The sequence below is a fragment of the Schistocerca cancellata genome, chromosome 1 (genome assembly GCF_023864275.1).
Source record: "Schistocerca cancellata isolate TAMUIC-IGC-003103 chromosome 1, iqSchCanc2.1, whole genome shotgun sequence".
Classification (NCBI taxonomy): domain Eukaryota; kingdom Metazoa; phylum Arthropoda; class Insecta; order Orthoptera; family Acrididae; genus Schistocerca; species Schistocerca cancellata.
Genome location: NC_064626.1, coordinates 420,751,028 through 420,772,793, shown reverse-complemented (window position 1 = coordinate 420,772,793; position 21,766 = coordinate 420,751,028). Strand labels below are relative to the sequence as shown.

The 21,766-nt window shown below is 38.4% G+C and overlaps 1 protein-coding gene across 1 annotated transcript in view; it reads right to left on the bottom strand.

Annotated features, from left to right (window-relative positions):
• Positions 1 to 21,766, bottom strand: part of LOC126175988 (mutS protein homolog 4-like) — a 256,389-nt gene that overhangs the window by 140,476 nt on the left and 94,147 nt on the right. The window contains exon 8 of the mRNA XM_049923100.1: positions 6,182 to 6,376. Coding sequence (XP_049779057.1) covers positions 6,182 to 6,376 — 195 coding nt within the window. The remainder of the gene's footprint in view (positions 1 to 6,181; positions 6,377 to 21,766) is intronic.

Genomic DNA, 21,766 nt, shown 5'->3' with positions numbered 1-21,766 from the left:
CACAGTTGCAGAATGAAAGACTTTTGATTCAAATTGTTTAAATGTATCATTGGTGTTATTTAACTCCAAGTTTCTTTCACTTTCAGTTTAGTCCTTAGCTGTATTTAATCTTTGTGGATTTAGCTTTTATTTTTTTCAAATAAAAAGCTCACAAAACAGAGTGTATACGTGGACAAGGAAAAAAAATCCTGGATTTTTCCCAGTTAAAAATACACTTTCTCCCGGGTGACAGTATATTTTCTCTTATCAATCCTTTGAATGGTTATGGATTTATACACGGGCGTACAATTTCCCGGCACTTTAGAAAACGGAACTCAGGGAAAAAGACACGTTTTGGAAATATCTTTGATGTGCAGCAACATGCACGCTGTGTATTTTCGTATTACGAAAGCATACATTGGAATTTCACAAAACACCGCATGTTACTTTCCAAATCATTGAAATTGAGATTTCGATGTGCTTTTGTAAGCTGTTCATAGCTCATGCCACGTGATCTCGTCAGCCGATGACAACGGATATTCAGAACATAGGACACGTGATGTAGTCAGCCAACAGCAACATCACTGTTAAGTAGCACGAACACACAAACAGGGAAAGTTAATAGTTTAAATTAATATACATAGTGTTGCTACAAGAAAAGCAAAGCTTTCACATATAATATTGGTCTCAAGCTGCAAGAGAAGCTAAGCTTTCGCATATACTGTTGATTTTTTTTGCGTGTGTTACAGTTTAAAATATATCACACAAATGTGCCAGTAAAATTTTTAATAATGACATAAATGTCCAATCTTCAGGATTCGAAATTCTTCTAAATGGCTCATCATCAAAGAGTTGATTTTTAATTGAGAGTCAAATGCTCTGTGATTTAATAAATTCATGATACATTCTTACACATAACACAATTTACATAAAAGGATATTTACTTTGAAAGTAACACTTTTCAACCCACTATTTGCTATATTTTCCCACGATTTGTTAGAAATAGGTTCGTTTTAACAGTTGACAGAGAGCGCAAATAACAGACGACACTGTGCGCTTGTGCAGCTACCATGACGTAGGAAGACCGTATGTACGTACATATAAAACATTGAAAGATCATACATTATGTCATAAAAGAAACAAGACATCTGAGGATACTGCAAGAGCATCGGAATTTCGTGAACCATATTAAAATGTGCACATTTAAAGTGCATACTTGACGGGCACATTCTTATGTCCAGATTCCCACTGAAGTAGACCTCAGCTGGCCGGAGTGGCCGAGCGGTTCTACGCGCTACAGTCTGGAACCCCGCGACCGCTACGGTCGCAGGTTTGAATCCTGCCTCGGGCATGGATGTGTGTGATGTCCTTAGGTTAGTTAGGTTTAAGTAGTTCTAAGTTCTAGGGGACTGATGACCTCAGAAGTTAAGTCCCATAGTGCTCGGAGCCATTTGACCCCATTTTGAAGTAGACCTCGACCTGATAAGCTTTTCAGTGTGGTGTTCGGGATGTAAATTTTCTTGGAGCACCAGTACTTTATTATATCATGTTTGGTTCTTTATTATGGCATAATGCCATACATGCTAGAAAATGAAAACGTGCACTTGAAATGCAGCAAACAGTTGAAACTAGCCAGTACTGTGGAATTAAACATTTCGTTTCAAATACATTGACTGCCTCTGCGGGAAAGGTTAACAAAAGTCAAATTTCTTTAGCAAACAGACAAAAATAACTTCAGTGCTCCGCAAGGGGATTAATGCTTGACTGTCAGAAAGGTGGAAATAAAGTAAAATCTGAAACTAGTGACATATTTCAGCCTTCTGTAATTATGTGAATTTGTTATAATTCACTTGATAGCTCCCGGCCACAGATATCCATTTTGTTTTCATTTGACGTGAGAGAAAATGAAGGAGAAACAGCAAAATCACTAAATGTAAACACGGGTCACGTGGAGACTACTCACTATAACTCAGACTGCTCTGCGCATCAGCCCCGGATCTAGGACATTTGCGAACTGGGTTAATACTAAAAAAAATCGAATTTTCAAAATATGTTTATCTTGTAGAGCACATCTTTATGAAAAGTCTGAAACATAAAACATATGTATTCGTGGAAACATATTATTTGGTCTTAAGTATGCCAAAGTGCAGTGCCACGCCTCTTCATAAAGCATTTTTCTACCCCACGTCCAAACTATATTCAGGACAGTGGAAACTGAAATGTCCTGTGGTGCCTCTCCTGCTCCCAGTCGGCCAGTTTGACAGCCTGCCCCCCTTTAAAAAATTCTCGCAATTAATAGCGGATAGGATTATCTGTAATCGAGAGAACAAGAACTCTTCAGAAAACTTGAACTCTTTATTGCCTATTAGTTAATAACTTGCTGTTTTGTGTAACATAAAATTAAATATAGGATATATAAAACCAATACTGACATGAGATGAGCAAGAAATTACACATTTCTTCAAACCTTCCCAGCTAGCACTCAAGCTTATTTCAAGGTGGATATTGAGTTTAGGTTCAGTTGAAAATTCAAGATTGAAAAATCAGCCTGTTACACAGCTTATTTCAAGGTGGATATTGAGTTTAGGTTCAGTTGAAAATTCGAGATTGAAAAATCAACCTGTTATACAGTTTACATCAAGCTGTAAAAATTTAGCTTGAATTAAAATAATTTTCCCAAGCTTGAAATAAACTGTAATTTCCCTGGAAGGCTGTACAGCAGATGCGTGCGCAGCATAGCTTCCATAGACGTCCACGGGAAGCACCACAAGCGTTTATAAGCCTTGCACTGACTCTGCTAGGTTTACGGCCATTTTACCTTTGTGACGCGCGTTCATGATTGTTGACTGTTGTGAAGTTTGTTTTATACTGGAAAATAGTTCGGAAAGTGTGTGGCGTCTCCTGCCTTACTGCTATACCGGGTCTGAAGAGGATATATAGCGTATTACAGGTACGTTGGTGCATTTTTCTCTGGTGGTACGTTAGTATTAGAAATGTTAAATATTATTACGTAATGTAAAGAAATATCATATTCTTTTACGTAGAAAAATTGAGCCTGGATGAAAGTGAAATGGATTACCAGCTAAGAATACGTATTACAAGATGTTCAGCAAAAAGAGGTCATTTTAAACTAACTCTCTAGTACGTGGCACCAATAAATTAAAACTTAATGTTATTTTACCTTTTTAAAATGTCGCCTTTTTGTGTTCTTTTACATTTCAGTTCCACTGAACTGGTAATTTCTGAAATTCATTTCGATTTCATCTTTTATTTCATTTTGATTACATTTCACTCGCCAAAAAATAACTGTGGGTAGAATAAAACGTCTACATTTTTCTAAACGGTAGTTTCCTTATAAGCTTACAGTATGAGGTGTATATGACTTCAAGTAATTGTTTCTTTATAATTCAAATTCAGATTAAATGGCTCTGAAACTGTTAGAAATAGTGATGTGTGGCTTCTTCATGAAGTCATCGCAAAATTACCCATATGTCATCTTTACTTTAAAAATTTCAAACAAAAAGTTATTTCAAATTACTTTAAAACTCTTTGGAATGAAGTCACCAGAAGCAGATGCTTACTCAGTGACGTTTATACTAGTTAATGATTCTTACTACATCAGTGAGTTTGAAGTTAATTTGCTAATCTGGGGCATAAAATATATTTAGGTTGATCAGTTTCAACTTTTTACATTTTTTATGTTTAGGTATGGCTAACATTTTCATTTACCTGTTACAGGATCATTATACCGGCAGAAGTCAGCGATATTTGATCCTGCTCTGGTCTGTGTGCTGGGGCCAGAGGGGCTTCAGAATAATTAAATTTTAAAATAAAACAATTCTAAACACTTTGAAAATAAAAAAATTTTAAACATAAATGTCTTGATAATTTTTTTCACACCATTTCCATTCTGATATTTATTTAATTAATTAGGTTCAATAAATTCAGATTAATAATTATATAGCTTAAAATAAAGCTGTAAATGTCAGGCTGTATTCCACGTGTGTAGATACAGTTGGAGCCAAACTTGATAAGTCAAGCTTGAAATATAGCTTGAACTCTGCCAACTTTGATGTTTGTTTCAAGCTTGAATCCAACTAACAGGCCTGAATATTCCAGCTTTGATCAAGCTTATATACTTGAACTTTACATCTGGAAACAAGTTTGAAACCAGCTTACTGTGCTATCTGGGTTAGCTCAGAGCATTTTTTGCTCTCTAATCTTGCTACAACTTCACATGGCGGGCTTTCTTTTCTGCGAAAGAATCTATTACCTCATCACAGTTCGTCAAATGTTTTGACTAATGAAAAATCAAAATGTCGTTATCTAATACTGGAAAAGCTGTTAATACAAATAATACCCAAGATTGGTGTGGTTTCTCGATCTGATTACGTCTATTTTGTCACTGGCTGCTAGATAAAACAAAATAGGGCTTTCTAATATGGCAGCAACTTTGTAACACACCAAATAAACGAGACTGTTTTGGTACAAATGGCCATTTTTATAAAACGACAGAATATAATCCAATAAGTACCAATATCAAATGCTTATTAGGCCTACTACAAGCAAAAATCTTTATGTTAGGAAATAGTTTCACATTTCATTCATACGCACCAGCTTCTCAAGCATGAGATCGAAAAGTAGTATTACGAAAGTTTTATATAAATTTCTGAATCATCTTATTCTTCCATAATCTGTGTGACTCCCCGTTTCTTCTCCTTCCTCGTTCTAACAAACGATCATGTCATCACCAATTTTGTAGCTATTGCTGCCACTGTCAAAATTTGTTCACTGATTAACTTCACTAACCCTGCCAGAATCACAGGTTTAGTTATCCCGCGATTATTTCCCAGTTAGGCGTTATTACGTGTTCGAACAACACGTTTTCCGCGTTACTTCCAGAATAGCACTTACGTGGCTGCTAACTGGGGACTGTACTACTGGTTCTTACTAGTGTAGCGATCTGGCCAAAAAATTTCTGTCAAAATTGCATTTTCTTGGATACACCGAGAAGATAATACGTAATCTTTCTCCCCTGTTCTTCCTGTCAGTCGTTTATTTCCATTCTGATATTCTTAATCTATGGATTTTCCTAGTAATTATAACAATGCTGATCTTTTGCAAACCCAATCAACCACCTAATCAGACAGTGATTGGCATTCATCAATTCGGCTTTACTCCCTCAGCTCGTGTAGCCCCGTCCCCTTTTGTCTGCGGAAAGTTTATTTCTAGATGCGACGAGGATTTTCCTGACAGAGACATCACGTACACTATGCATAATTCAAAAGTCAACTTATGATTCATTCAGAAATCAACTTAAAATGTGTTCAAAAATATTCAAAAACCAACAGGGAAGCGTTTCAAAATCATATGAATAATAGATAGGCAAATGTGCGTTGGATGCTAGGTGTTTTGTGAAACAATTTTTTTCCTCAAGAATATGATTTTGGCGCCCCCTTTTCCCAGTAGCTGCTTGCTGCAACTGCTTCCACAGCCAACAGCCACATTTCTGTTGCCAGAAGCGGGAGAATCTACTACTCAAACGCGACTCAACTGCGCATGCGCATGAGCCCGCACGTAACTGCTAAAACAAATCGAATGTAAACAGTTGCGACTTCACGCTCATTGGAGGCAATTTGTTGTTGTGAAGCACTGCATAGTCTTCCTAAAGCCTTTGACACATTTTCAATTGGCAGACGCTTGCATGAGCAATGTTGTATATGGTGCATTTCCTTTGCAATTTAAGTTATTTTCATTTTTTTCTCTCGTTTATGTTTTACTGTTGAAGTATTATTCTGCAGTAGCGGGATACAGTAATATACTTTGTTAGAGTATCGGTTCTTACCAGTCAAAATTAAATATCCCGGGTTTTTCCCGATTTTCTCCCGGATGAAAAAATTCCCGGGTTTTTCCTGGATCTCCCGGTAGTCCTGGGTCGTATACACCCTGACAAAATGTAATTGTAATGGTAGGGTGAACCATCGCTTCTACCTTTCTGCTCAGTTTCCAGCATTTCAAATATAAAAATATGATCTACCAACATCCCCTTGTCACTCTTCCACATGCTTGGTAACTGATAATACAGGTAATAAACATATGGTGTTCTGATCTCTTAATCAGTCAGTCTCAGATGAAATAGTACTTTTTCCCTTAAACTGAGGACAAACTTAAGTAAGACTGAACAGTATAATTTAAAATTTACCTCTCGCACAGAGCACAGAAATCCTGAAGCACAGTTTTCAAGTATGTCACTAAGAGCAGGTAACAATTCCAAAACAGTTTTCAGCATTAAGGCATAATTTAGCTGTAGTTCTGCTGCTTTCAGGCTATCTTGCTGTGGAACATGCATGCAGATCAACAGCAATTTGTCAATGTCAGAAAATTTTGGTAGGGTTACCTGAAGAGAGACAATATATAACCAATTATATTACTCATGATTTAAATATTACTAAACATAACTTAGAAATAAATTAGGAAACATGAATTTCCACAATGTAAAAAATAAATAAAATTGAGGAAAGACTACCCATGGCTGACTAATTTATTGGTATGGCAACTTGACTGAAAACGTATTACAACCTGTGAACAATAGTACTGGACATGAAGTGGACATAACTGGATCTACAACAGTGGTTTATGTGGAAGTTTTCTCTTTTAATTATTTCATTTGGGTAGAAAACAGTGACAAAATTTTATTAGTTGTGACTCTCCTTTGTGTGTAATGCAATTTTTCATTCTGATTTCCATTATTAGTAAACAGTCAAAGTGTCAGATAAGGAAGTTAGAGTAAGTCCAGCAAATAAAGAGTCATGAGGGATATAACAGTCTTAACAGTTGGAAGCTGCGATGAGATAAAATGATTTTAAAATTCAAATTGCCAAAATTTATGTGAGTTGAAAAATTAATTTTCTGAAATAAACAATAAAATAACCCAAAGTTAAGATGTGTTAAATAAAAATCAAGTTTCTGGAACAAACAATCTAATTTCCAAAAGCTTTACTGACATAAAAATGATTAATGAAGAAATTTTTGCTATTTAAAGAAGAACTGGATAGTAAAATCACTGTATTTAAAGATGAACTGAAATATCATTTTTCAATGGAACACTGCAACCTTGGCATTTTAAATGACAAATTTACCAACACAGAATCCAAGTCTTAAACCATCAATCAAGGAGTAACTGACTTCCAAAGTGGAATTAACACTCTAGATAATGTTTAAAATTTTGATGTAGGCTACCTGATTTAGTTAGTACACTGTTAATATAGTTAATTTCTGTGATGATTATGTAAATTCAGTAAAAGGTGTTGATGTAAACTGTTTTCTCACTTTGAAATATGACTTTGTGTCTGTGGGAAGTAAAAATGAGGCGTCTGACTTGACAGTAGCAACTGAATTTTCACCATTAGATACAGAAAGTTGTGTAAATCCTAAATTTTGTTCAAACAAATCTATATGGAAAAAATTATCAGAATTCTGTGAAACACTGAAGTCTGAATGGTGGATGAAGCTCTTGCATATATTTTGCAGACATTTTTAAGTCAAATGTATAGAACTTAATGTTAATGCAGTAAATTATGTTAATTCATTTCAAATGTTTGACACTTGTGAAAAAGTACCTAATCAGAACTTGGCAGCAGTCCTAAGGTAAGAGATTACCAAAGTAAGTGAATGTAAAGTCATATCTGCTGTCATTAAAAATTACACAGGTTTGGTGTGATTGTTAGATTAGGTAAGAGACTGTCTGGAAACGTAATGGTAGAGTTGTGTTTGGCTATAACTTTGAGATGGAGAAGGTAATGCAGGATGTACTAATTGTAAGACTTACAAAACAACCAGACAGATTAATATGTTTGTGTTACAAAAACAACAGTGATGGACACAAATTTCTGTTACAGAGAATTTAAAATTTGAATCTGGCCATAGCAGCCAGAGACTGTGGTCGTGTATGTATGAGCCGTGCTTGTGTGAATGTGAGTGTGTTTTCTACTTCAGAAGATGGCCTTTTGGCTGAAAGTTAAAATGTAAACCAGTCTTTTCATTGTGTTCGTCTGCAACTCATCATCTCTTCTATATGGTGAGCAACAATCTATCTTTTTCATAATATTGTAGATGATTAAAAAACTGTTTGCCTATATTTAAGTGAATGAACTTCTGAACTTAAACTGTTGTATTTTATGATAAGATCTATGCTGCACCACAAATGCATAATGATTATTTTGGTATTGTGGTTTATGTTGTGCAATGACTAGCTGATTATTGTTATTTCAACTCTATCTATTTTGTACTCTGCAAATAATTTAGTGTGCACAAACACACACACACACACACACACACACACACACACACACACACACACACACACACAAACGCATTCAAGGCCAAGATGCACTACCTTCATTTCTCTGAAACCTCACCACCCTCTCTCCCGTCTGCTTCACCTGGTCCCCCTCAGCCTAACATGCCACCTTCCTGGACATGGACCTCCAACTCTGTGATGAGTCCATCAACACCCTTGTCCATATTAAAGCCACTAATTACCAACTGGACCTGAATTTTGACAGTTGCCATCACTTCCACACAAAAAATTGTTCTCTTACAATTTTGATACCCACAGACAGCATAACTGCAATGATAATAATTTCCTTGCCCAGTATTTTGAAGGTATCACCAAAGCCTTCACAAACAGGCACTACCCTCCCCTCTCCCCTCCTCCCATCAAAACCTAGTCAGTCCACAGATTTCCTGTGCCATATCCATACACAACCCTAATCCCCCACCATCACCAATCAATTATCAGATATGAGGAACTCCCCCTCCCCCAGTCACCCAATACCATCCTGAACTGGAACAACTAAACAACATCCCTTGCTAGGGCTTTGATTATCTATCATACTGGCCATAAATGAGAGACATCCTACCCAAGACCCCCTCCTAAAATGGTATTCTTTGTCTAACCAACCAACACAACTTCCTGGTCCATCCCCATGTCACTCTTACTCCCAACCTGTTGCAACAGGGGTCATATCCTGGTAGAAGATACAATGCAAGACCTGCCCAATCCATCCACCCAGCACTTCCTGCTTCAGCCCTGTCACAGACTTATCCTATCCAGTCAGAGGCAGGGCCACCTGCAAAAGCAACCACATCATATCCCAACTCTGCTGCAATCCATGCATAGCTCTCTATGTTGGATTGAGAACCAAGCAATCACTGGAATGAATGGCCACCACCAACGGGTGGCCAAAAAAGCTGAGCACCCAATGGCACAATAGGCAGCTGAGCACAATGTGCTTGAGTTCAATGGCTGCCTCACAACCCATACCATCTGAATCATTCACTCCAGCACCAGCTTCTCTCAACTATGTAGATTCAAAGTATCCTTGAACCACGTCCTTCCCTCCCATGAACTTCTTGGTCACAATCTCTGCTAACCCACTGTCCACACACCCTCTATCCAACAGTTCCTTCTTCCTCCGCCCTGACAGCTCTTCCCAATTCACATCTCTACATCACCTTCATCATGTGCTGCACTTCACTGATTCCAGTACCCTTCTATAACAGGCCCAGCCTGTACACATGCCTCTCTTCTCTTCCTCATACCTAGCCAGCAAAACTGCTGCCTCACTGCAAGCTCTCCATCTCCAACCCATCTTCTTGACTCCTGAATCTCTCTCCCTTTACCAGTTCCACCTGACAAAACCCACACCCCATCCTAGTCCACCTGCCAAAATACCATCCCAGGAATGTGTGCCCAACCACACAGCTGCAACAGGCAGAAGACATGCACTGTGCTGTGCATTTTTGTGATTTTGACTGGATAAACTCATGCTGCAGTGATCATCATCAGGATGCCAGTGTAGAAGTTGGCACAGAAACAGATAAGTAAAAAATCAATGCTATTTCCATGTTTATTTACATGTAAAAGTCAACTTCAGAATTTTTCTCTATTTGAAACTGCATGTTCAAGATTCATGCGCTGATTTGAAATTCTAGATTCGTATATTTTACTGTTCACATCATTTCTGTATAATCTTTCACTGATTGCGTCAATACCCACTACTAATTATACTAATTACAGTCAGGTAAATAGCAAGCATAGTGAAATATTGCTTGTACCCATGTCTATTATTCACTGTCAGGCCCTCCGCTGTCTACTGAAGGCCAGTTGTAGAGAGCTCTGTAAAAGGATAGGAGCTCTTCAGGGATATACGGTTCCAATTTCTTGAGGTCAGCTATTTTCTTCTCACTTAGTGGTACACATTTTTCGTATGCTTCAGCCGTCGGTAGAGTTACTGTTGTTTTTAAATCAAGAAGTAAATGAAAAATGTGCGTCACCAGGCTTCCAATGTATGGTTTTACAATGACGTTCCCACTACACTCACTGTTGTATTCAAATTCCATGAATTCTGAAACAGTGAAGGATTGTTTCTCATTCCTTGTGAGCACTTTGCTGTTCATTGTTTCCAAAGACAAGGCATTGCATTTGTAAAATTTAGGCCACCATTGTTTGAAAGCCAGTACAAACTCTGTTGAAACAACTTTAACCTGGTATTTGTTAAAGGTACTTGCAGCAACAATAAGTTCTACAAACATGATGCTATAAATCCTATCGACAGCTCAAACTTTCCTTTTAATCACTGCAAAGTCCCTGTCACAGGGTAAGAATGAATGGCCTCTGACCAGGAAATGATGATAAATTCTGAGTAAACGCTGAGATGCCTCAACTGCCATGGGGAACCTGACCATAGTATTATTCTTATTCTACCATGGGCAGCCATCTGAAAATATATGCAGGTATTTTGCGTTTGGTGGCAACTCGTTTCGTATGTAATCCAGCAGAAACATGCACACTTCATCAGGACCCTTCTTTGCTACACCTTCATGATAAATGTAGAATGTTTCATATTCTGTCTTCAGGTTGTGCATATTGAATACATTAACATTGAGTCGCTGAAGGTAGAAAACTTCCTGAACTGGAATGGTAGGAAAGGACAGGTTTTGCATAAAATCTATGGCAATACCTGCAACATCCTCATCGTTTTGACACAATACTTGTACTTCACGAATACAAGCAGAAAACTTTGCAGCCCTGCATTTATGAACCATCATTTCTGCAGTGGCAATCCCCTAAGCCTTTTCATTCAGTATTTTGTTTCGTAATTTTTTTTGAAGCGCATCACAAGTACCACATGTGTCAACTTGTGGTCAACCAAATGTAGGTGAAAAACGTTCTTTGAATATTTTTATGGGGGGTAGGACGTCAAACGGGCCGACTTCGAGAAGGAGAGGCACCACAGGTCATTTTAATTTGCACTGTCTATACTTTTACAAATAAATTCATAAAACTTTGTCATCATGACCAGGAAGGATTCAGGATTCACACTAATAGCAGTGGAAGTTCAAAAGCACGAAAAAATAATATTTTTTAAATGTGAAATTTCATTATTTTTTTCACTTAGTGTTGGCTGCATTTGTTGCTATAGGTACACTTTTCTTCATAAGTAAGAGAGATTCTTCGATGAATTTTGCGCAGCTTACAAACCATACTTACAAGTATATGAAACTCTAGAATTTATTTAATCTATGGAAAAATGAATGGGCTGTTATGTTTTAAACTTCGTGTTTAGAGAAAACTCGAATTTTATAGTTAATTATCTCAATTTTTATGACAGTTTTTAACAGATTTGGGAAATTCTAGAGTTTCATACACCTGTAAGTATGGTTTGTATTCTGTGCAAAATTCATCGAAGAATCTCTCTTACTTATGAAGAAAAGTGTACCTACAGCAACAAATGCAGCCAATACCAAGTGAAACAATGATGAAATTTCGCATGTAAACAAAATTTGTTTTGTTATGTTTTTGAACTTCCTCTGCTATGAGTGTAAATCCTGAATCCTTCCTGGTCATGCTAACAAAGTTTTATGAATTTATTTGTAAAAGTATAGACAGTGTAAATTAAAATGTCCTGTGGTGCCTCTCCTGCTCCAAGTCGGCCCGTTTCACGTCCTACCCCCTTTAAAAAAAATTCGTACTTACTATTACTTGCTTGGGGATGTCATAATCTGAACTGCTCATGCAGGATTTTGGCTATTTAAATAATGCTGTTCTCTTGTGCCATAATGAGTAATTTTTGGGGATAGGAATTTATGTGATCAATTATCAAACTTATTTCTGCACCACCGATTTGATTTCCCGATGCATTTTTACCCCTCTGGTCACTAGGCGACTTTCCACAAGCAAGCAGATTGCTTATCCTCCTTACCCTTTGGTTTGTGACACCATGGATACTTAAGAAAGCTTTCTTGCATACCTCTGATCGTCCAGAGCTGGAATTAATAAAATACTGAAAATTGTTGCATCTTGGTTTGCAGTTGCCTCCTTCTGGTACTCTTCTTTGTCTTCTGGAAATATTACCTACAGTAATCAGCACTTGGAGATAAGAATCTTGTGCGTCCTTTGATGTCATGTTGTAGAAAAGTAATAATAATTCGCCGGCCGGAGTGGCTGAACGGTTCTAGGCACTACAGTGTGGAACCGCGCGACCGCTATGGTCGCAGGTTCGAATCCTGCCTCGGGCATGGATGTGTGTGATGTCCTTAGATTAGTTAGGTTTAAGTAGTTCTAAGTTCTAGGGGACTGATGACCTCAGAAGTTAAGTCCCATAGTGCTCAGAGCCATTTGAACCATTTTTTTGATAATGATTCATTTCTTTCCTCTTCAGGAAATCTTCCAAAGCAGTTTCTACAACATCTACATAATTACACAGATATTTCAGTCATGCAATAAATCATTAGTTAACTATTTTACTGATGTATAAACTCCTGTATTAGAACATTACTTACTTGCAGTTTTCTTTGAAACTAACTATCCACTGTAGTTTTTGTATTCTAAACCTTTAATTCGCGACCTTCTTATGATTTCACGCTGATACTCAACATTCTTTACACCTTTTTTCCTTTTTCTACATTCACCACCACCATGTACATCCATATCTTCCCTGTTCAACATTGCTGTGCTTCACAAAGAAAAACCGTGCGAACACAGAGATGATATTACACAACAGGCTAGCCAACGTTGGCTGTAGAAATAGCACTAGTCCTGGACAAGTGTTCTTTCTCCTCTCACTCATAATGTCGGGATCTTGTTTGTCCCGTTAAGAATGATGGACAAATGTTTCTGAATTCATTCAATAGAGGGAGTGCCATAACATGGAAATCAGCTCTTAACTCAATTTAACCAAAAAGTGGACAAGTGTTGTTTCTGCAAACAGCGATTCACTTGTATTGTGATATACAGCGAAATTTCAAACATTCGCAAATGCCTTGATAAACTCATACTGTTATCATGAATTGTAGGCTTAAAATTACTTGTGCTCCTTTAAAATTTTTGAAAATAGTCTGTCCTCATTCAAATACTCATTCTTTGATTTCATTGCATAATTAAGCGAGAAAAAGGTTTTTTGGAGAATTTTTGGATGCTTACAAAACCGTATTTTCATAAGTTATTGGTATGAGTACTTTGGATAAGTTATTTCATAGCAAATCAGCGTTCGTGTTTCACAGTTACAGCCAAAGAATAGATGATCTGAATTTCCCTGTAAATCATTGCAAGGTAAACAAGAATTGTTTTAGAATTTTCTAAAGTTACCATTGTTCTGTGCATAATCTGATAAGTAGTAAATCAGTGTTTATGATTTAGTTTCTGTAGCAGATATTGTAACTAACATACTGTGTTACATCTAGTTTTTCCTTATAGAGGAGTATATATTATCTGCATTTATTGTAAATTAACCCTGTTTTTGGGTTTGCTAACAACTATAATTAACCTCAAAAAGTTTTAGATTCTTAACATAAATCTTGCTTTGCTTATTTGCTTCAGTTCTTATAGGGAATTAGTAATATTTTAGCTCAACAGATAGAAATGTAATCAGCAGGCTTAGTTTAAAGTTGCTTGTTCACTCTTCTGTAATACAAGGCATCAGCAAAAATGCAGACTCCAAACACAGGTTGAGTTGGTTGACATTTGTAAGCAGCTGTAAATCACCCTAACTACTGCCATACAATCAGTAGCTGCTGCAAATCAATGTGTTGGATGTGCTCCCAAGAGTCATGTACCTGTGGTACTGGTACCAAGGGTATCTCCAGTACTATCCTCATCTGTGGAAACTGTCTCCTCTGCAGGTAGTACAGGATCTGGCATTACTCATCCACTTGACTGTGAGTAACATTTCAATGGTAGATTGACGCATCCTGTACAAGGTGGATGGAAACCAGGGATGACTCAGGGTGTATATCGATCCCACTAACTAGGAAGTTTGAGGTGCTGTCTTTTACTGAAACTGAGCCAGCAAGACTCACTTCAACTGTTTTCTGAAAATCTGTTTTATCCAGTGTAAAGGGAAGACAAATGCAAAAGGGTAGGGGTTTATTAAGTGTCAACAGTTCCCCTTAGGGAAATGGTAGCAAGGGACAGAAAAAGACACCAACTACACTCTCTGTGTATTCCTGGGGGTCTCATTCAATATGTTGAAGAGGCTATTCCAGCAGCCATTGAGGGAACTGGGTGCAATCAATTGGTGATTGCAGTGCACTTTGGAACAAATGATACCTGTCTGGGCACCAGTGTCATTCTTGGATCATTCCGGTGATTAGCAGAGAAGGCTGAGAACAGCAGTCTTGCACATGGAGTTTCAACGAAGTTCGCAATTTGGAACATTGTCCCCAAAACTGGTCATAGACCCTTTTTTCTGAGTTGAGTTGAAGGACTGAACCAAAGGCTTCAAGGGTTCTGTTCAAATGTGTGTGAATTCCTAAGGGACCAACTGCTGAGGTTATCAGTCCTTAGACTTACACACTACTTAAACTAACTTATGCTAAGAAAAAAACACACACCCATGCCCGAGGCATGGAACCTCCAGCAGGAGGGGCCGCGCAATCCATGACATGGCATCCCAAACAACACGGCCACTCCACACAGCAGGGGTTCTGTGACAAGCTACAAGTTAGGCTGTGACTTCTTGGACTTGCACTATAGCTACCCAGGTAGCTGACTGTGTGTAGATTGCACACAAGGATTTTATAGATTAGGCGACTCTCCTTCCAATACAGATAACAATAGCTGTAGGAAATCCAGAAGCTCAAAAAAAATGTCTCCCACAGGTGAGAGTAATAAAATCCTAGAGGTTAACTCCCAAAGCATTTGCAACAAAATGACAGAGTTCAAAGTGCTCCTGAAGAGTAACAAAGCTCACAAATACTAGGTGCAGAAACCTGGTTGAAACCTGAAATTGACAGTAATGAGATTTTTGAGGTAAATACATATTATAAGGATAGGCTAATGGGAAATGGAGGTGGTGCATTTGTTGCAGTAGACAAGAAACTCAAACACGCTGGGATAGAAACTGAAGTTACACATGAGACTGTTTGGGCAAGACTCAATATTAGAGGTGGTCATAAAATGGTAATTGGATCCTTTTATTGTGCACTAGACTCACCTCATGATGTAACCAAAACCTTTAGAGAAAACCTCTGTTCACTTGTACGTAAGTTTCCCAATCATACTGCAATCATCAGTGAAGACTTTACTCACCCAAAAATCAACTCCAATCATACTGCAATCGTCAGTGAAGACTTTACTCACCCAAAAATCAACTGAGAAAATTGCTGTTTTGCTAGTGGTGAGTGTAATAAGACATCCTGTGAAACATTACTAAATGTCTTCTCTGAAAACTACATAGAACAGATAGTTCAGAACCCCATTCGTGATGGAAATATATTGGATCTAACGACAACAAACAGAGTGGCCTCTTTGAGAATGTCCACATTGAAACTGGTATCAGTGACCATGACACAGTTGTAACATCAATGATTACCAAAGTACAAAGGACAGCTAAAACAAACAGGAGAGATGTATGTTCAGAAAACTAGATAAAAAGTCAGTAGTGTCATATCTCAATGAGAAACCTGAAACTTTCAGCACAGGGAAGGAGCACGTAGAGAAACTATGGATCAAGTTTAAAAGAATAATTGACCATGCACTGGATAGATATGTATCCAGTAGAACAGTTCATAATGGGTGGAACCCTCCATGGTGTACAGTCACTGTAATGGAACTTCTAAGGGAAAAAAGTTACTGAATAGTAGGTGTAAAACAAAGAATAAGACTAATGCGAGAGAGAAGATCAATGAAACATGTTTGGCTGTCAAGGGAGCGATGTGTGAAGCCTTCAATAACTACCATAGCAGAATATTTCAAATGATCTTTCACAAAACTCAGAAAAATTCTGGTTGTATGTAAAGGGTGTTAGTGGCACCAAAATTAGTGTCCTGTCCCTAGTGAATGAGATGGCAGCAAGGGGTAGTAACGTAAAAGACGAAATGCTTAACTCTGTTTTCAAATGTTCCTTTACACAGGTAAACCCAGAAGAATAGTCCCAGTTTAATCCTCACATCATTGAAAAGATGAGTGAAATAAGTGTTAGTGTCAGTGGTCTTGAGAAAAAGCTGAAATCATTAGAACTGAACAGTGAACTGAACAGTGCTCCAGGGCCTGATGGAATCCCTATCAGATTCTATACTGAATTTGCAGCTGAGTTAGCCACTCTCCTATCTGTTATCTATCATAGATTCCTCAAACAAAAACCCATGCCCAGGTCAGAGGCATCTACAAGAAGGGTAGTAGAAGTGATCCACAAAACTACAATCCCATATCCTTAACATTGATTTGTTGTAGAATCTTAGGACATATTCCAAGCTCAATCATAATGAGGTATCTTGAACAGAATAACCTCCTCCATGCCAATCAACATGGATTCCGAAAACATTGATCATGTGAAACACAATCACACTTTTTGCACAAGACAGACTGAAAGCTTCGGATCAAGGCAGTCAGGTAAATGCAGAATTTCTTGATTTCCAAAAAGCATACAACTTAGTACCACACCTAAGCTTATTGTCAAAAGTATGATAATATGGTGTATCAAGTGAAATTTGTGACTGGATCGAGGACTTTTGGTAGGGAAGACACGGCATGTTATTTAGAATAAAAAGCATACAACTTAGTACCACACCTAAGCTTATTGTCAAAAGTATGATAATATGGTGTATCAAGTGAAATTCGTGACTGGATCGAGGACTTTTGGTAGGGAAGACACGGCATGTTATTTAGAATGGAGAATCTATTCCAATGCAGCTTCCGGTGTGTTCCAGAGAAGTATGTTGGGACACTTGCTGTTCTGTTTGTATATTAATGGCTTAGTGGACAATATTAACAGTAAACTCAACTTTTTGCAGATGATGGAGTACTGTCTGAAAGAAGCTGCATAACTATTCAGTCAGATCTCGATATGATTTCAAAGTGGTGTAAAGATTAGCAACTTGCTTTAAATGTTCAGAAATGTAAAATTGTGCACTTCACAAAACAAAAAAAGCACATTATCGTCTGACTATAATATAAATGAGACACAGTTGGAGTCAGCCAATTCATACAAATACCTGGGTGTAACACAGTATAGGGACATAAAATGGAATGATCACATTGACCGGTTGTTTATTGGTACAATGCTGGGAAAGTGCATTCAGTCTACAAAGGAAATTGCCTACAAATCACTTGTGTGACTAGTTCTAGAATATTGCTCAAGTGTGTGGAACCTATACTAAATAGGACTAAAAGGGGACATTCAATATATATGGAGAAAAGCAGTGCAAGCGGTCACAGGTTTGTTTGACCCATGGGAGAGTGTCACAGAGATGCTGAAGAAACTGAAATGGCAGACTCTTGAAGACAGACTTAAACTATCCGGAGAAAGCCTACAAACAAAGCTTCAATGTATCAGAGGAACCCTGACAGAGCGCCACCACGTTGAATAATGCTTTTCTTTGCAACCAGGACACCATGCAGCATGGTACAGATGGGTCCTACAACATGGCGAATGGACCGCTCAGGATTGGCATCATGTTCTGTTCACCGATAAGTGTCGCATGTGCCTTCAACCAGACAACTGTTGGAGACGTGTTTGAAGGCAACCCGGTCAGGCTGAACGCCTTAGAAACACTGTCCAGCAAGTGCAGCAAGGTGGAGGTTCCCTGCTGTTTTGGGGTGGCATTATGTGGTCCGATATACGGCGCTGGTGGTCATGAAGATGCCGTAATGGCTGTACGATATGTGAATGCCATCCTCTAACTGATAGTGCAACCTAATTGGCACCATATTTGCAAGGCATTCATCTTCATGGATGGCAATTCATGCCCCATCATGCACATATTGTGAATGACTTCCTTCAGGATAGCAACATCGCTCAACTAGAGTGGCTAGCATGTTCTACAGACGTGAACACTATCGAACATGCCTGGAATAGATTGAAAAGACCTGTTTAAGGAAGGTGTGACCCACAAACCACTCTGAGAGATCTATGCCGAATCGCCATTGAGGAGTGGGACAATCTGGACCAACAGTGCCTTGATGAACTTGTGGATAGTATGCCACAATGAATACAGGCATGCATCAATGCAAGAGGACGTGCTACTGAAAATTAGAGGTGCGGTATTTAGAGCAATCTGGATCACCACCTCTAAAGGTCTTGCTGTGTGGTGGTACAATATGCAATGTGTGGTTTTCATGACCAATAAAAAGGGCGGAATTGATGTTTATGTTGATCTCTATTCCAATTTTCCTTACAGGTTCCGGAACTCTCAGAACCAAGGTGATGCAAAACTTTTTTTGATGTGTTTAGCAAAACTCATCTACTATTTGAAGTGTCTCATTTCCTAATCTAATTCCCTCAGTATCACCTGATTTAATTCGACTACATTCCATTATGCTTGTTTTGCTTTTGTTGATGTTTCATATTATATCCTACTTTGAAGACATTGTCCATTTCATTCAGCTGCTCTTTCAGATCCTTTGCCATCTCAGAGAGAATTAAAATGTCATCAGCAAACCTAAAAGCTTTTATTTCTTCTCCATGGATTTTAATTCCTAGTCCAAATTTTTCTTTAGTTTCCTTTACTGCTTGCTCAATATATAGATTGAATAACATTGGGGATAGGCTGTCTCACTCCTTTCCCAACTACTGCTTGCCTTTCATGCCTCTCAACTCTTGTAATCGCCATCTGGTTTCTGTACAAATTGTAAATACCTTTCGCTCCCTGTATTTGACACCAGCCACCTTCAGAATTTGAAAGAGAGTATTCCAGTGAACATTGTCAAAAGCTTTCTCTAAGTCTAAAAATGCTAGGAACCTAGGTTTGCCTTTCTTTAATCTATTTTGTAAGATAAGTCATAGGTTCAATATTGCCTCACATGTTCCAACATTTCTACAGAATCCAAACTGATCTTCCCCAAAGTCATCTTCTACCAGTTTTTCCATTCGTCTGTAAACAATTTGTGTCAGTATTTTGCTGCTGTGACTTATTAAACTGATAGTTTGGTAATTTTCACACTTGTCAGCACCTGCTTTCTTTGGGATTGGAATTATTATATTCTTCTTGAAGTCTGAGGGTATTTCGCCTGTCTCATACATCTTCCTCACCAGATGGTAGAGTTTTTTTTATGGCTGGCTCTCAAAAGGCTATCAGTAATTCTAATGGAATGTTGTCTACTCCTGGGTCCTTGTTTCAACTCAGGTCTTTCAGTGCTCTGTCGAACTCTTCACGCAGTATCATATCTCCCATTTCATCTTCATCTACATCCTCTTCAATTTCCATAATATTGTCCTCAAGTACATCATCCTTGTATAGATCCTCTATATACTCCTTCCACCTTTCTGTTTTCCCTTCTTTGCTTAGAACTGGTTTCCCATCTGTGCTCTTGATATTCATACAAGTGGTTCTCTTTTCTCCATCTCCAAAGGTCTGTTTAATTTTCTTGTAGGCAGTATCTATCTTACCCCTTGTGATATATGCCTCTACATCCTTACATTTGTCCTCTAGCTATCCCTGCTTAGCCATTTTGCACTTCCTGTTGATCTCATTTTTGAGACGTCTGTATTCCTTTTTGCTGCTTCATTTACTGCATTTTTGTATTTTCTCCTTTCATCAATTAAATTCAATATTTCTTCTGTTACCCAAGGATTTCTACCAACCCTCATCTTTTTACCTACTTGATCTTCTGCTGCCTTCACTATTTCATCTATCAGAGCTACCCATTCCTCTTCTACTGTATTTCTTTCCCCTATTCTTGTCAATAGTTCCCTAATGCTCTCTCTGAAACTCTCTACAACCATTGGTTCTTTCAGTTTATCCAGGTCCCATCTCCTTAAATTCCCACCTTTTCGCAGTTTCTTCAGTTTTAATCTAGAGTTCATAACCAATAGATTGTGGCCAGAGTCCCCATCTGCCCCTGGAAATGTATTACAATTTAAAACCTGGTTCCTAAATCTCTGTCGTGCCATTATATAATCTATCTGAAACCTTCCAGTCTCTCCAGGCCTCTTACACAAATACAACCTTCTTTCATGATTCTTAAATCAAGTGTTAGCTATGATTAAGGTATGCTCTGTGCAAAACTCTACCAGGGGGCGTCCTCTTTCATTCCTTACCCCCAGTCCATATTCACCTACTACTTTTCCTTCTCTTCCTTTCCGTACTATTGAATTCCAGTCCCCCATGACCATTAAACTTTTGTCTCCCTTCACTGTCTGAATAATAATGAACTCAGATATAACACAAATAACATAGTAGTAACTATCACAAATTTAATTTATAACTCAGTGTTAAATAAATGAAACAATGCATAGTCCAGGCTGGAATATCAACAATATTATGAAAAGGGATAGACTGTTACTCAATGGAAAGATGGCACGTTGCATTTCAGACAGGCACAATGGAAAGACTGTTACACATTGAGTTTTCAGCCAAAATCATTCATAAAAAAAAAACCACACACACGTTCACAGAAGCACTCACATCTGACATACACATGACCACTATCTCTAGCAGCTGCAGCCAGACTGCAACTCTTTTCTTGAATGAAAGTAGCAGTCCAGAGTGGGGTAGGGAAAGGGGAGGAATGCTTCCTCAAAATCCACAATACCAACTATTCTGGATGATACCAACCACTTCCTTCTGCCATCCCCATCCCTTTACCTCCTGGCTAGTGTTGACACCACTTCCCTAACACCAACATCCCTCATGCCCATGGCCTTGCCACTGCTGAACACTGTCTCTCTTAATGTCCTTCAGACTCCACCTTAGTAACTTTATCCTAGCAAACAACTACCTCTCCTTTGAAGGGAAGGTATACAAATAAACTTGCAAAACAGCCATGGGAACCTGCGTGGCACATCCCTATACCTACCTGTTTATGGGCCACCTATAGGAAACCTTCCTAGCCTCCCTAAACTCCCAACCCCTAGCCTGCTTCAGGCTCATTGATGATATCTTTTGATCTGGACTCAGGACCAAGACACCTTATCTGCATTCCTTCAGACCCTCAACACCTTTTCTCCCTTTTCTACTTCATATGGTCCTCCTCTACCCAAAATGTCATCTTCCTGGACATTGAGGTCCACCTCACTGATGGCTCTATCCACATCTGTTGCCACATTAAATCCACTAACCACCAAAAAATCCCTCCTATACAGTCTAGCCATCTGTGGACGACCTACCTGCAGTGACAAGAACTCCCATGCCCAGTATGCTGAAGCCCTCACAAAGGCCTTCACAGACAGGCAATACCCCCAAAACCTAGTCCACAAACAGATTTCCCATGCCATAACCTCACACACCCATAATCCTCCCACCACCTCCAATAATCAGACACAAAGGAGCACGCACTTGTCACACA